Source organism: Corythoichthys intestinalis, chromosome 6 (genome assembly GCF_030265065.1).
Source record: "Corythoichthys intestinalis isolate RoL2023-P3 chromosome 6, ASM3026506v1, whole genome shotgun sequence".
Classification (NCBI taxonomy): Eukaryota; Metazoa; Chordata; class Actinopteri; order Syngnathiformes; family Syngnathidae; genus Corythoichthys; species Corythoichthys intestinalis.
In genome coordinates, this window is record NC_080400.1 from 16,073,361 (window position 1) to 16,090,234 (window position 16,874).

At 39.7% G+C, this 16,874-nt stretch overlaps 1 protein-coding gene across 7 annotated transcripts in view; it reads left to right on the top strand.

The window, feature by feature from the left end:
* Window positions 1-16,874, top strand: part of LOC130917580 (coiled-coil domain-containing protein 9-like) — a 61,074-nt gene that overhangs the window by 21,730 nt on the left and 22,470 nt on the right. For 6 of the 7 annotated variants that reach the window (XM_057839154.1, XM_057839155.1, XM_057839153.1 and 3 more), the window contains 4 exons: window positions 2,414-2,475; window positions 11,376-11,496; window positions 11,656-11,764; window positions 11,835-12,264. In XM_057839154.1, coding sequence (XP_057695137.1) covers window positions 2,414-2,475; window positions 11,376-11,496; window positions 11,656-11,764; window positions 11,835-12,264 — 722 coding nt within the window. Of the gene's footprint in view, window positions 1-2,413; window positions 2,476-11,375; window positions 11,497-11,655; window positions 11,765-11,834; window positions 12,265-13,522; window positions 16,518-16,874 lie in introns of those variants that run through there. The other variant, XM_057839157.1, reaches the window with a different exon arrangement.

The following is a 16,874-nucleotide window of genomic DNA, read 5'->3' on the forward strand; positions in this document are numbered from 1 at the left end:
AGGGCGACCTAGGTGAATTGCGTAGATCCGAGGAGAAATTCTTTTTGGGAGGGGGGGGGGGGTCGGGAGGTTTTATTTAATAATTATTATTATCATCATGTGATTAACTTAGTACGTAAACTGAGCACTTAAGAACACAGTCAGCAAATCCTTCTAGATGCTTCGCTGACGAGAACCAATCATCGGCCCAAGCTGCGTTCCATTATTCCAAACGCGCGCACTCCTTACGCGTGTACATGGAGTGCTCGGAGAGCCTTCGGTTGCATTGCAAAGCTGCGAAAACAAAAAGCAGGCCTTATCCACATCGGGGCAGACCAGAGCGCAGCATACACACTTGCCTGTATTTGCCAGCAGATTGAATTTGGTGAGTAATGGTTTCAATCGTTTTCACGTTTTGCGATATAAAAAAGTTACTGCCATTCGTTGCAGCTTGAGTTGAACACTGCCAGAGCTAGCCAAATCTCCCATGAAAAAAAATAGCTCCCGTTAAATTGGCGTCAAGCTTGTGTATTTAGCGGTAATATAAACGAAGAAACACACTGTTGAGTCAAATTAAGCGGCATTCTCTCGGATGGAGGGGGCGCCTCACATCGCTCCCGTCGTCCGTCGGAGACGCGTTATTTTCGGCTTGGATTTGAGCTGACGGCCGGTGTCGGCACAACAGCAGCCCGACGAGTGGTGGGAATGAGTCCTGCTTCTTAAAGCTTTTCAGAAATACAGGGATCTCTCGTTTTTCGCGGTTAATGGGGACCAGAACCCGCCGCAATAAGTGAAAACCGCGAAGTAGCGCCCCCCCAATTTTTTTGTGCGTGTTCAATGCATTTATTCAGATTTTACATTGGAAAAAAGATACATATATATAAGACATGTTTTTTCACTTATTTCACCAAAGTATCATTTATACATGGTTTTCAAGCACTTCAAAATGTAAGAATTATGATAAGTCTTAAACATTTAACTGCCCCACCGAATTATTTTTAAACAAGAATAAAGTAGTTAGAAAATGCTTGGCTTTATTAAAAGCTTCATAGTGAGTCTACTCAAACCCTCTCAGGCTTTGGTAAACGGTGATTGGCACATGTGCAAAGTTTTTCTTTTTATATATATTTTTTTGTTTGAAGCAACTTATTTGATTGAATAATAAAGACACAAATGTCCTAGCCAAAATGTGGCCCAAATGCAAAACATTAAATGGAAAAATTTGTTTCAATCAAGAAAAATAGTTTTCAAATGCTTTTTTTGTCTCAAATTTATTATTGCAATCAAAAAAAAATTTTTTTTAATTGAAGCTACTTTTTGGGATTAAAAGTATATACTGTATTTTGATTGAAGCAACTTTGTTTTTGATAGAAGTAACTTTGTTTTTTGATTGAATAATAAAAACACTAATCTAACTCCATCGTTATTGAGTGAGAAAGAAATTAAGAAAGCTTTAAAACTAAAAGCCACCGGGGAGTCTGTTTTTTTTTTTTTTTTTAAATATTTATATTTCATTACATAGACATGCGTCGTAGGGAAGGGAGATTGAGGGATAAAAAAAGGAGTTAGATGAGGCTGCTAAAGGCAGTGGATACCTCATCAGCTGGGTGAATAGCAGACCTGGTAAGAACAAGTTTGCAAGGATAGTCGGGTATTAAATCCAATTATAAACACAATTACAATGTTATTTTTCTATAAGATTTTTATGTCATTGCTTTATTAATCATTAGGTGCTAGAGTTGTTAAGTATGGATAATAATGAAATAATAGTTTTAAGAAAACTGTGCTGTTGGTGGCTCAGTGACCATCTGATGTGGTTTGTTCTCAGATGAACAAGTTGAGGAAGGAAGTTTTGATGCAGAGGTTGAAGGAAGAAAAGAGGCAGACTGACTGAGTCACAGCCAGAAAGTGTTGATGACAGTTTTGATTTCTATTCACTGTTGCCCCCTCCCAATTAAAGTATGTCACAGTCGCAGCCAATTATTATCTAAAGCTGGTTAAAATTGAAGTTATGTTGTTTTAAGGTGTATTAAATACTTGTTCATGTGCCCCTTTTGATCTACGAGCACCCACCCCTCCACCAGTCTCTGCATGGCCCTGCTGAAACACAGTGTGGGTCGACAGAGCTCAATATTTTGTTGGGGTGTACAATACAGTGTGCTGGAATATATTTCCTCCACACCCTTCTCACCTTTTTAACCCCTTACCCATTTTCATGCCTGGATATATCGTGATACTTTGTATCCCAAAAGGTTATCGATATGCTCCTGCCAAGAATCGAGATATCGTTTTGAAAAGGTGTCAATGTCTAAAAAAATAAATTTTTCAAATGAACCAACAAATTGCTACCAAAATCTTGCCCCAGTGTAAATAAATTTGATTTGATTTTTACAGTGTGCTTGCACCAAATGTCATTTTGTTTTGTCGTTGACAGGTTCAAGGAGGAAGCGAATGTGGCGGCAGAGGGCAGCACACCAGAACAGGGTGGCAGGAGAGGTATGTTACAACTCCTGTGGTAATGCAGCCAGTACATGAGCAGTGTGACACTCCTCAAGGCAAAGCGTTTTCCTCGCAGCTTCAAATTTTCTCCCTGTCGGTGTCCCAACACTTTTCTCAATGTCGCGTACACGTGTGCCATCAGAGACTGTCACGTGAGATACCATCATTAAGTTCATTAGCTAAGTGGCCAGTTGTATTTCCCCAGAGTGGCATCGAGCTCTCCCCGGAGACCTCATAAGTGTTCGGGTCCACATTGAGAGATGAGCAATTACCCACAATACATCCATGATGTCATTTCCTCGCACGAATGATGGGCCACTATCTTTTTGTCTTCTTCCCTACAGCCCGAGGGCGTAGCTTTGGCAGCAAGCCTCGGGGCAAAGCTTCAGGTGAAACCCCAATGTGGTCCACTGATATTGGCACTGTCTGTGTGCTTGTTTATGTTTTGCATGCACGACAAGCCAAAAATAGTCTGATTTCCCACCCCAAATTAGAAAATTGGCCCTGAATTTTTATTGCTTTACTGGGTTTGTACGGGTCCTTGAAATGCTTGAAAATGCTTGGATTTTATCATCGGTTTTTCAAGGTTTGAAAAATGCTTGAATTTTGTGCAGTCTTTGAAAATGCTTGGAAATGATAAGCACACAAAATTTTTCAGCACCCTGTCTGAAAATATAAATTATTAAATGAAGGAAAATAAATTTGCTTCATTGCTTTTTCACGCTCGTTCTGAACTTGCTTTACATCACCCCAACAATATACAAATAAAGTAGTACCGTATTGGCCCCGATTATAAGACAACCCCCTCTTTTTCAAGACTCAAGTTTGAAAAAAGACTTTTTGAACACCAAGTTCATTTTTATACAGAAAGTAATTGCAGTACATCTGAAACTAATTATAACAATATATCTGAGAGAAAAGCATTCAAATCTTAATATCTGAACATTTAAATATGTAATCTAAAGTGCAATCACATTCGTAAATGAGTGGCTTCTGGTTTTTGAAATGTAAATAAACAATCAGTTGTGATAAAACAACAAAATTGCAATAACTGCATTAACCATCAAAGTGAAGTCTGTTACTTGGTCTTGAAACAAATCTGAATAAGGAAAACCATAAAATAATATGCAATAAAATAATGCAAACTGGTTAAACTTGAGTAGCTGAGATCTGTCATGACAGAACGTCGCTTCAATGATATCTGGCGCCATCTAGCGTAGTGAATGCGTATAATGTCTAGACCCCGAATATAAGACAACTCCCAATTTTTCAGTCTTATTTGAATGCTAAAAACACCGTCATCTATTCGGGCAAATTCGGTATTTAAACGCATACATGTGCATTTGCTGTGGTTTATAAACAGTGATGTTCCAAACGCATATTTTTGGGTCCGAGCCACCTGATTTTGAGAATCTGCCTATACCAAGTTCCGATCAGATACAGAAAAAAAGTGTTAAATTTTTTTTTTTTTTTTTTTTTTTTTTAACATGCTACTGTTCCGCCTTCATAATGCGAATTATTTTTAAAGAAGAATACTTGAAAAATTCTTGTCATTATTAAATGTTAATTGAGTGAGGCTACTCAAATCCACTCATGCTGCTGAGAACAGCCTCTCACTTACAAAATGAGTTGCCACAGCACACTATCGCTAGTGTTGACCAAGCTAAACGATGATTGACACTTTGGGTCTTTGATGGTAGAGCTAACAAGCTTCTCTGGCAAGATCAAAGTTACACCCCTGTCAATCATCATTAACTTTAATAGCCAACTCCAGGGCACTGCAGACCAAGAAAAGCAGCAGGATAGAGATTGAGAAGCTGTACAAGCATGAAGCAGAAAAACATACATTTTTAAAATTAAAAAAATTTTCACCCGAGTCCGATCCTCTGCAAAATAGTGATAACGTGATCGGGACATCCCTATTTTGTACAGTACTTTTATCACATGACCAGTTCCTCTTTTTGTTAAGTTTGTTACGATTAAAATTTTTAATCGAGTTAATCACAGCCTAAAAATTAATTAATCGTAATTATTCGCAATTTAAACCATCTCTAAAATATGCCATATTTTTCTGTAAATTATTGTTAGAATGGAAAGATAAGACAATACAGATATATGGTGGAAAACACTCAGGTGACTTGAAGTGCCGCGCTGAGACCCCAAATTTGGCCAAATTTCAAAATTGTCCGATATGCATGTGTGATACATCATTGGAAAGCTTAAAATCTCCATTTTCTGGTGGAAGAAAAAGTTTGAACAGGAGGGTGTTTAAAAAATTGTTTTTTTTTAAAATTTTAAACAGCGAAACCCTATTTGGAGGTGAGGGCATGAAAAAGCATCATAATTAAAGACGCCATGACTTTAACGAGATATTATCGCATACTTACCTTGTTTCGATCCAAAAACTCCATGTAGCATGTATCACTGAGTGTCAAGACACAGCTGTGAATGGCCACAGCTGGAGAAACATGGTAATATAATAATGGTCGCGGTGCAGAAATCGCAGACATCAAGGAGTGGTCGAGATGTTCTTTTTCATATATTTTTATTCGTTTGCCCGGGCGTGACGTTTCTTCGTCCGCCAAACAGCATGCTATCACTGCGACAGCACCTTTGCTATTGACTAATCTGAGCAAAACGACTGGAAGTACCCTGTCCGCCATTGTTGAGGTGTGTTGCACACAGCTAACAGCAGCAAACATCACTGTTTTCATTGACTGACGCTGGGCTGGGCTGTTAGGTGTGGTAACACACCAGCAATGGCGGTCAACCACTAAACGGCGACCTACTGAAATCTACTTGGATTAGTCAATAGAACATGTTCAGAGTTTGCCACAAAACGTTCACTGCTGCCGGGAACGCACCCTCCCAGGGGTTTTAGAATCGGCACCTTTCGAACGAAAGCCTCCGGGGTTGTAGAATATTTTGGAAGACTGTTGCGTACGTGAGAAAAGACACAATTTTTTTTCTGCATTCTGGAAAAACTGGAAAATTGGTCTTGTAAGTTCTTAAACAGTGCTTGAATTTGGCCGTGAAAAATGTTTACAAACCCTGGTTTTAGTGCCATTGACAAGCATAGATGTCAAATCCTGTTTAAATTGATTTGGACTTCCGTCACCATCAATGCAGCCACAATGTTAAATGCTCATTTCAAGTGGTAAAACGTTTAACTTTTGGATTACGGTTGTGTAATTTGACTGATCAAGTTGTATTTTGGAAATTACTTATGCACAGGACTCACTCACTACGTGCATAGTACTGCATAGTACACACACTCTTCTAAGTACGCACTGGCACTGTCTGTGTTGTTATCAAGATGTAGGTAAAGAGTTTATGGCAGGAGCGGTGAGGGATGTGAAGGTTCAAAGCCTCAAATTATTTTTAGCGCCGCTTGACTGCTTTTTTCTGTGCGTGTGCCAGACGCTTTAAGTCAGGGATGTGGCGTCTTAGTGACATCACTCACTGCGTCTTAATTGGTGGAATGACTCAAGTGTCCTCAACTCCAGTCTCTTTGGGACTTTTTCCTCCCCTCGCTGATCCCGCTTCCCCGCCTTCTCTTTGCAACCTTTTCATCACCTCCCGCCTTGCTCTTCAGTCTGTTATCTGCCGTTGCCTGCTTCATCCTTGCAAAGCTTTCAGACTGTGTGACCTTCCTTTCTCCTGTGCCTCACGTTCATATGTGTGTTAAGACAACCGTTTTCGATTAACCTTTTGGCTGAAAAGACAAATTCAGCAAAAGTGCAGATGTTCCATTGCGGAAATTGTATAGTCATCTGTACAATGCTTCAAAGCATGGCTCCCTTCTTTAGAGTGGCCTGTCGAGGATGTACAGTGTCTCACAAAAGTGGAGTACACCCCTCGCATTTCTGCAGATATTTAAGTATATCTTTTCATGGGACAACACTGACAAAATGACACCTTGACACAATGAAAAGTAGTCTTTGTGCAGCTTATATAATAGTTAATTTACTTTCCCCTCAAAATAACTCAAAATACAGCCATTAATATCTAAACCCCTGGCAACAAAAGTGAGTACACCCTTTGGTTGTTGTCAATATTAACATGCAGCATGTCAACTGTCAATATTTTGTGTGTCCACCACTATTATCCAGAACTGTCTTTACTCTCCTGGACATGGAGTTGACCAGAGCTTCACAGGTTGCGACTGGAAGGCTCTTCCACTCCTCCATGACGACGTTGCTGAGCTGCCGGATATTTGAGACTTTGCGCACCTCCATCTTCTGCTTGAGGTTCCCCCAAAGATGTTCTATCAGGTTCAAGTCTGGAGAGATGCTTGGCCAGTCCATCACCTTTACCCTCAGCCTCTTCAGTAAAGCAGTGGTCATCTTGGAGGTGCGTTTGGGGTCATTGTCATGCTGGAACACTGCCCTGCGACCCAGTTTCTGGAGGGAGGGGATCATGCTCTCCTGCAGTATTTCATATTACATGTTGGAGTTCATGTTTCCCCTCAATGGAATGTAACTCTCCAACACCTGCAGCACTCATGCAGCCCCAGACCATGACATTCCCCACCACCATGCTTTACTGTAAGCATGATACACTTTGTACTCCTCATCTGGTCACCGCCACACATGCTTGAGACCATCGGAACCAAACAAATTAATCTTTGTCTCATCAGACCATAGGACATGGTTCGAGTAATCCATATGCTTTGTTGACATGTCTTCAGCAAACTGTTTGCGGGCTTTCTTGTGTAAAGTCCTCAGAAGAGGCTTTCTCCTGGGGTGACATGGGGCGTATGGTCTGAGCACTAACAGGCTGACCACCCCACCTCTTCAATCTCTGTAGCAATGCTGACAGCACTCCTGGAATGATCTTTCAAAGAAAGCATTTGGATGAGCGTGCGCTCCGCTTGTTTGAACAACCAACCTGAGGCCTGTTGTGAGTCGTGCCCTGCTCTTTTAAAACGCTGGATGATCTTAGCCACTGTGCTGCAGCTCAGTTTCAGGGTGTTGGCAATCTTTTTGTAGCCTTGGCCATCTTCATGTAGCGCAACAATACGTCTTTTAAGATCCTCAGAGAGTTCTTTGCCATGTGGTGCCATGTTGGAACTTTCAGTGACCAGTATGAGAGAGTGTGAGAGCTGCATTACAAATTTGAACACACCTGCTCAATATGCACACCTGGACCTAGTAACACTAATGAGTCACATGACATTTTGGAGGGAAAATGAAAAGCAGTACTCAATTTGGACATTTAGGGATGTAGTAACTAGGGTATACTCACTTTTGTTGCCAGGGGTTTAGATATTAATGGCCATATTTTGAGTTATTTTGAGGGGAAAATAATTAACTCTTTTATATAAGCTGAACAGTACAGACTATATAAGCTGAACAGTACAGACTACTTTTCATTGCGTCAAAGTGTCATTTTGTCAGTGTTGTCCCATGAAAAGATATACATAAATATCTGCAGAAATGCGAGGGGTGTACTCACTTTTGTGATTCACTGTATCTCATCAAAAGTCCAATTACATTTGTGGCATTATTTAACCATTTTTCTCCCCTAAAAAATGTTTCCAATAAAATGTTTTCATTTGTATTTTATTGGATACTAACCTTTGTCAGAAAAATTTACATGAAAACTATTCAATCCACATATTAGTGTAATTTGTTATCGAAATTAACAATTGATAATAATTTAAACAATTACTATACACTGCTGGCCAAATGTATTGGCATCCCTGCAATTCTGTCAGATAATGCTCAATTTTTCCCACAAAGTGGTTGCAATTACAAATGCTTTGGTAGTAATATCTTCATTTATCTTGCTTGCAATGAAGAAACACAAAAGAGAATGGGGGGGGGGGGGGGGGGGATTAAATCATTATCATTTTACACAAAACTCCAAAAGTGTTCCGGACAAAAGTATTGGCACCCTCAGCCTAATACGTGGTAGCACAACCTTTAGACAAAATAACTGCGAACAACCGCTTCCGGTATCCATCAATGAGTTTCTTACAGTGCTCTGCTGGAATTTTAGACCATTCTTCTTTGGCCAACTGCACCAGGTCTCTGAGATTTGAAGGGTGCCTTCTCCAAACTGCCATTTTCAGATCTCTCCACAGGTGTTCTATGGGATTCAGGTCTGGACTCATTGCTGGCCACTTTAGAAGACTCCAGTGCTTTCTCTCAAACCATTTTCTCGTGCTTTTTGAAGTGTGTTTTGGGTCATTGTCATGCTGGAAGACCCATGACCTCTGAGGGAGACCCAGCTCTCTCACACTGGGCTCTACATTATGCTGCAAAATTTGTTGGTAGTCTTCAGACTTCATAATGCCATGCACACGGTCAAGCACTCCAGTGCCAGAGGCAGCAAAGCATCTCCTAAACATCAGAGAACCTCCGCCATGTTTGACTATGGGGACAGTGTTCTTTACTTTAAAGGCCTTTTTCCCCCTGTAAACTCTATGTTGATGCCTTTTCCCAAAAAGCTCTACTATTGTCTCATCTGACCAGAGAACATTCTTCCCAAACATTTTTGGCTTTCTCAGGTAAGTTTTGGCAAACTCCAGTCTGTTTTTTATGTCTCTGGGTCAGAAGTGTGGTCTTCCTGGCTATTCTACCATAGAGTCCCTTTTCATTCAGATGCCGACGGATAGTACGGGTTGCCACTGTTGTACCATCGGACTGCAGGACAGCTTGAACTTGTTTGGATGTTAGTCGAGGTTCTTTATCCACCATCCACACAATCTTTCGTTGAAATCTCTCGTCAATTTTTCCTTTCCGTCCACATCTAGGGAGTTTAGCCACAGTGCCACGGGCTTTACACTTATTGATGACACTGCGCACTGTAAACACAGGAGCATTTATGTCTTTGGAGATGGATTTGTAACCTTGGGAGTGCCCATGCATCCTCACAATTTTGCTTCTCATGTCCTCAGACAGTTCTTTGGTCTTCTTTCTTTTCTCCATGCTCAATATGGTACACACAAGGACACGGGACATGGGTTTGAATCAACTTTAATCCATTTTAACTGGCTGCAAGTGTGATTTTAGTTATTGCCGCCACCTGTTATGTGCCACTAAGTAACAGCTGCTGTTAATTACACAAATTTCACAAAAGAAGCATCACATGCTTTTTCAAAGGGTGCCAATACTTTTGTCTGGCCCATTTTTGGAGTACTGTGTGAAATGATAATGATTAAAAAAAAACAAACAAAAAAAAAAATCCATTCTCTTTTGTGTTTTTTCATTGCAAGAAAAATAAATGAAGATATTACTACCAAAGCATTTGTAATTGCAATCATTTTCTGGATGAAATGATTATTTTCTGATAGAATTGCAGGGTTGCCAATACTTTTGGCCAGCAGTGTATATATTTTTTATAACCAAAATTTACAGGCAGAAATGTTTCAACATTTATTTATTTATTTGATCGGGACATTGCACGTTAATGAACATCTATTTAGGGACATCTAAAAGACATACTTATGCCAGATCATAGCAAAAATACTAATTTACATCCGTAGTCCCTAGGCTGGTAATGGAACAGAAAGACACTAGAAGATATATGAGAAAACAAAAGGTTACAATAAAACGCAGTACAGTACAATAAATGACTAAGAAGTTAAAAGTTTGTGTTTACAGGACAGGTTTACTTTCAACCACTGCTTGAGGGTGAGTTTTGAATGTTTGCAATGAATCACACTCCCTGATGGCGAGTGGTAGACTGTTCCAGATCTTAGAGGCCTTAACAGAGATAGTTTTTACCAAAGGCTGTTTTTCTGAGTGGTAAAGGAGGCCCTGGTCTTGAGACCACTGTGAGCCCCTTTTTTTTTTTTTTTTATGGCGGAAAACACTCTGGTGACTTGAAGTTCCGCTCTGAGACCCCCAATGTGGCCAAATTTCAAAATTGTCCTATATGCATGTGTGATACATCATTGGAAAAGCTTTAAACCTCTATTTTCTAGGGGAAGAAAATTTTGAACAGGAGGGCATTTTTGAAATATAAAAAAAGTTAAACAGCAAAACCCTAACTGGAGGCAAGAGCACGCGAGAGCAGAATTAAAGACGCCATGATTTTAACGAGATTTTATCGCGTACTTACCTCGTTTTGATCCAAAAACTCCATGTAGCATGCATCATCGAGTGTCAAGACACAGATGTGAAAGGCCACAGCCGGATTTTTGGGGGGTTTTATGGGTAAAACATGGTAACATAAAAAGTGTCGCGATGCAGAAATCGCAGACATCAAGGTGTGGTCGAGATGTTCTTTTTCATAATAACCCTTTTAAAGTTTTTTTTTTTTTTCTTCATATTTTCTTTGTTTGGATCGATTATTTATCATCTAACATATTGGGGAAAATACAACAGTAACAAAAAATGTACAATTAATCGATAGTTATGAGGCAGATATCCGGGACTTTTCTACAGACGCCCATTTTCTTCATTGTGACGTAATTTGTTTAAAAGTTTGAAATATGCGAGTGAATAATTTTTTAAAGTTTTTTTTTTTTTTTTTTAACGAAATATTAGACATCAGTTAATGATTCTAAGATAAAAATGACAGACATTTTGATTGATAAATCTAATTAATTTCTTTTTATGGCTGGTTGAAACAAAAGCGGTTGCGCAACGTCTGTAAACGGGGGTTTCCAGGGTAAATCGGACAAATTAAAAATAGTTCGGGGGCTTAATGCGCCATGAATCTGCTATGGCAGCATATATACATATTGTTCTATCAAACACAAGAGTTGTTTTGGCTTAAAATACAGCAGTTTATTTTAAAGAGGAGTGCAAGAGCAGAAACTCCTTTTTCAGTCACGTCAGTGTTTTCCACCTCATTTATTTATTTATTTATTTTTAAGTCCAACATGGGAGGCTGGGTGACTAGTTCTTTGGTTTGACATTTTTCATGAATGTGTTTCCAACCAGACGATGGCAAGCGACCCCCCAAAGTGCCCACATTCGGTGACTTCCTTTCCCAGGGCAGGTCCCAGGGGCTCCGTGGGGAGCGGAACAGAGGGAAGGGCAGAGGAGGGAAACCCAGCTACAGGTGGGACAACAGTTTTAACTTGCAATTGCAATAAAGTTGAGCACAATGTTACAGAAATTTTATTTTCACGAGATATGAAATCGCTGCATAGGATTTACTTTCGCACCTCGGCCGAGTTTGATACCTATAGCATACCTGACCTGAGCTTTAAATTTGCAGTATGCATGACAACCGCTGGGAAGGCGAGAAAGAAGACGAGGAGAAGGAGAAGAAAGACAAACCTAAGCGAGAAAAGAAGAACACGGTCATACCGGAACCAGAGCAGAAGGTGGCTAGCAGGAAGTGAGGAAAGGCAAGGTCACGTTTGAACTTCCTGTCACTCTCACTGTGTCTCACAGGTGGAGGAGATGGAAGATGAAGACCAAGTGGAAGATGACGAGCAAGACGACGACCAGTGGGAAGACGCCAGCGAGGGGGAGGAGGAAGTGTCTGACGAAGAATGCAAGAAAGATGACGGGAAAGAGGAGGTCGGCGAAGACGGCTCCCCTGCCGAAAGCCCCCTTGAAAAGCGTACCCCGAGACCCAGGGTGCACATCCCCTCACCCCAGCCGGCCTCGCAGAATCCCCTGGAGGCGGGGAAGCCCATCAGCCCCTTCCAGCTTCCAGATGGACACCAACCTGTGTCAGACTGGGGGGAAGAGATGGAGATGCTTTCGCCAAGGAGTAGCATGGGAGGGGAAAGCCCCCTGAAATCCCAAAGTTCTGAGAGCAGTCCCCCACAGAAGAAAGAGCAAGAACAGACAGTCAGACGCATTGAGCAAGACAAAGGTACTTCTCTTGCAAAATTGATTTTTTTCCAATTAATTACTGTAGTGCTGAGAGTAGAGCTTATCATGAGTAGGAAATAAAGTCAGAAATGAATTTGAATAATCATAGACTTCACCATCAGTTGACATGACAGCTCCCACAGACGTTGCGCCACGGATTCCCGTAGGGGGCCGACTCAGAGCGTTGAGGTGGCTTTCACTAGTGGCGGTGATAAACACACGTTGCGTTCTAACATCAGATTTAGGTGGAAATAGGATGAAAGTTTTTCAGCATACAAACAGGCAGGAATATCTCGAGTGAATTGGTGGAGGAATCAAGGTACCGTATTGGCCCGAATATAAGACGGCGTTATTTGCATTGACATAAGACTGAAAAAGGGGGTCGTTTTATATTCGCGGTCTAGACACTATACCCATTCACGACGCTAGATGGCACCAGATATCATTGAAGCGATGTTCTGTCATGACAGATCTTAGCTACTCTCAAGTTTAACCAGTTTACATTATTTTATTGCAATGGTTAATGCAGTTATCGCAATTTTGTTGTTTTATCACAATAGATTGGTTTATTTACATTTCAAAAACCAGAAGCCATTCATTTACAAATGTGATTGCACTTTAGTTTACATATTTAAATGTTCAGATATTAATATTTGAATGAGGCAAAATAACATGCTTTTTCTCTCAGATATATTGTTATAATCATTTGTTTCGGATGTACTGTAATTATTTTCTGTATAAAAATTAATTTGGTGTTCAAAAAGTCTTTTTCCAACTTGAGTCTTGAAAAAGAGGGGGTCGTCTTATAACCAGGGCCGTCTTATATTCGGGCCAATACAGTAGTTATTATATTAAATAGCACCATGCATGCACTTTGAAACCTTGTGAAAAAAAATGGATAAACTAGTGTAATTCTGGCTTGAAATATTTACGTAAAATGAATGATAAAAGCTCATTTTTGCTTTTAACCAAGAATCTATTCTGTTTTACTTTCATATCTATAGAAATTCCACGATTTAAGCAATTATATACAAGAATTTTCAACTTAAAAAGCTCTTTTTTTTTTCCGTGACGCCACCATTTTGGATTACACAATAATATAACTTTGGCTTGAAATATTTACGTAAAACGATAACAGCCCGTTTTTCTGCTTTTAACCAAGAATCTAGACTATTTTACGTTCATATCCAAGAAATCCCACAATTTAAGCATTTATTTTCAAGAATTTTCAACTTAAAAAGCTCTTTATTTTGTGACAGCTGCCATGTTGGATTTTGTATCTTCAAATCGGTCCTCGAGGGTGGCTGTGGGTCCTGGTTTTTGTTCATACCGATCAAGCACAGACCTTTCAAGCAATGTGGTTTGTACTAAAACAAGCAGTACCTGACTGCAATCAACTGATTTCACTTATAAAACACCAGATTGGTGAAAAGGTGTGGTCTTGTTTTGTTGGAGTGAAATCCTGCACCCACTGCGGCCCTATGTGGAATAGTTTGGAGACCACTGCTTTACACAATAGCAGAATTCAACCTAGATAAATTGTGATTGTATGTAGAAAAATGCTAATTTTGCTTTTTTTGAGTAAAATTAAGATAATTCTGCACGCTTTCCTCAAGTATTAGGTTTCTGATGTGGAAATTGAGAGATTTGTCAGCTGTTGAAGACACGTCAAAATTGCACTAAATTAAAAAAAAAAAATTGACTCGCTATTTTGAGCAAAACCTTTTCCTACTGATCCTGTTAATATAGGCGATTATCTCTGCATCTGGTGATTTTTGTGCTTCTAATGTAAAAATTGAGAATTTTAACTTTTAACGTCAACTGATAGTGAAGTCATGGAATAATACATTAACATGTAATAAATAAAAATAGAGAAACAAAAGGTTCAAAACCTCTCACAATTGTCATTGTAGTACAAGTGCCACGTGTCTGTAAAAGGCTAATGATACCTGACTAGCATCATCTTAATAAGGTGTTTATCTCTTCTGAAATATTTCAATAAGCTCATCTGATATAGTCAGCAGTTACATAAAAGCACTCGAATATTTACGCACGTTAGCCTAATATTCAATGTTGTATAATATTAGTGTGTCATCAATACATTGTAAATGTCTTTTTAACCCTTTATAGGGAAAGGCGCTCTTTTTGGTAATTAATGAAAAAAATGTTAATGCTGTGGCCTCAAAATATGATGTCCATATACACTCCTGGCCAAAAGTATTGGCACCCCTGAAATTCTGTCAGATAATGCAATTACAAATGCTTTGGTAGCAATTTCTTCACTTATTTCGCTTGCAATTTAAAACCACAAAAGAGAATGGCAACATTTTTTAAAATCATTATCCTTTTACACAATACGACAAAAACGGGTCAGACAAAAATATTGGCACCCTTTGAAAAATCATGTGATGCTTCTCCAATTTGTGTAATTAACAGCATCTGTTACTTGCCTGTGACTGAACCTCTGTCCCGTGTCCTTGTGTGTACCACATTGAGCATAGAGAAAAGAAGGAAGACCAAGAACTGTTAAGATTTGAGAAGCAAAATTGTGAGGAAGCATGGGAAATCTCAAGGCTAAAAGTCCATCTCCAAAGACCTGAATGTTCCTGTGTCTACCATGCACAGTGTCATCAATAAGTGTCAAGCCCATGGCACTGTGGCTAACCTCCCTAGATGTAGACTGAAAGGAAAAATTGACGAGAGATTTCAACGAAATATTGTGCGGATGGTGGATAAAGAACCTCGACTAACATCCAAACAAATTCAAGCTGTCCTGCAGTCCGAGGGTACAACAGTGTTAACCTGTACTATCCGTCTGAATGAAAAGGGACTCCACGGTAGGATACCCAGGAAGACCCCACTTCTGACCCAGAGATATAGAAAAGCCAGGTGGGAGTTTGCCAAAACGTACCTGAGAAAGCCAGAAACGTTTTGGAAGAATGTTTTCTGGTCAGATGAGACAAAAGTAGAGCTTTTTGGGCCGTCAAAGAAAAGAACACTGTCCCCACTGTCGAACATGGCGGAGGTTCCCTGATGTTTTGGGGTTGCTTTGCTACCTCTGGCACTGGACTGCTTGACTGTCTGCACTGCATTATGAAGTCTGAAGACTACCAAACAAATTTTGCAACATAATGTAAGACCCGGTGTGAGAAAGCTGGGTCTCCCTGAGAGGTCATGGGTCTTCCAGTAAGACAATGACCCAAAACACACTTCAAAAAGCACTAGAAAATAGTTTGAGAGGTAGCACTGGACACTTCTAAAGTGACCAGACCTGAATCCCATAGAACACCTGTGAAGAGATTTGTAAATGGCAGTTTGGAAGAGGCACCCTTCAAATCTCAGAGACCTGGAGCATTTGGCCAAAGAATAATGGTCTAAAATTCCAGCAGAGCATTGTAAGAAACTCATTGATGGATACCGGAAGCAGTTGTTTGCAGTTATTTTGTCTAAAGGTTGTTCTACCAAGTATTAGGCTGAGGGTGACAATACTTTTGTCCAGCCCATTTTTGGAGTCATCATTATTTTATTTTATTTTTTCATTATCTTTTGTGTTTTTTCATTGCAAGCAAAATAAATGAAGATATTACTACCAAAGCATTTGTAATTGCAATCACTTTCTGGGAGAAATTGAGCATTGTCTGGCAGAATTACAGGGGTGCCAATACTTTTGGCCAGCAGTATATTTTGATACCTGGTACCAATTAAAATTGTGTATAAATACGAGGGGTGTGACAAAATATTAAAATGGTGATATATCGTGATACTTTGTATCCCAAAAGTCTATCGATATGCTCCTGCCAAGAATCGAGATATCGTTTTAAAAAGGTGTCAGTCTGGGGAAAAAAAAAAAAAAAATGATAAAGAACAAACAATTTGCTACCAACATCTTCCCCCATAATAGTGTCTCATTCAACTCTAAGGCTGTTTTGACTGTGCTCGACACCCAACCAATCCATTTAGTCTGGGAACATTCGATCATTTGAAACCAGAGCATTCACAGTCATTCTGTCTGATTTTCATGGCATTTACAGGTCACTTGCTGTTCATTTTAAGGCATTTACGGGTCATTTCCTGTTGAGTTTGAGTCACTGCCTATTGATTTGGGTGATTCCCAGGTCATTTCCTGTTCTGTAACGCAAAATAAACAGGAAGTGACCCATAAAATACCCCAAAATCAACAGGAAGTAAGTAAAAATGAACAGGTAAATGACCTTAAATGGCCCAAAATTACCTCATTGCCTGACGTTGGCTACCACTGACGGCCATAGACGTTCAATCCATTTGAAGTGGGAGGGATGGCAGCGAACGAACGAATGTTCATTCGCTGCCATCCCTCCCACTTCAAATGGATTGGACGTCTACTAGTGATAAACTCATTCCAATTCCCAGCAGAAGCTTTTTTCTGTTTATTAGTTATTTGTTGAATATCCTAGATTATTTCCTGAGTAATGTATCGATAATCGTTGTATCGCCATATTGTCAGATCATCGTTATCGTGAGCTTTGTCTTGCAAATCGTATCATATCTTTAGGTTCCCACTCCGAATAAATACAGTATGTAAATTCTTATTTCATTGCATGCTTTTGATAACTATAGATGTTTAATTTATTT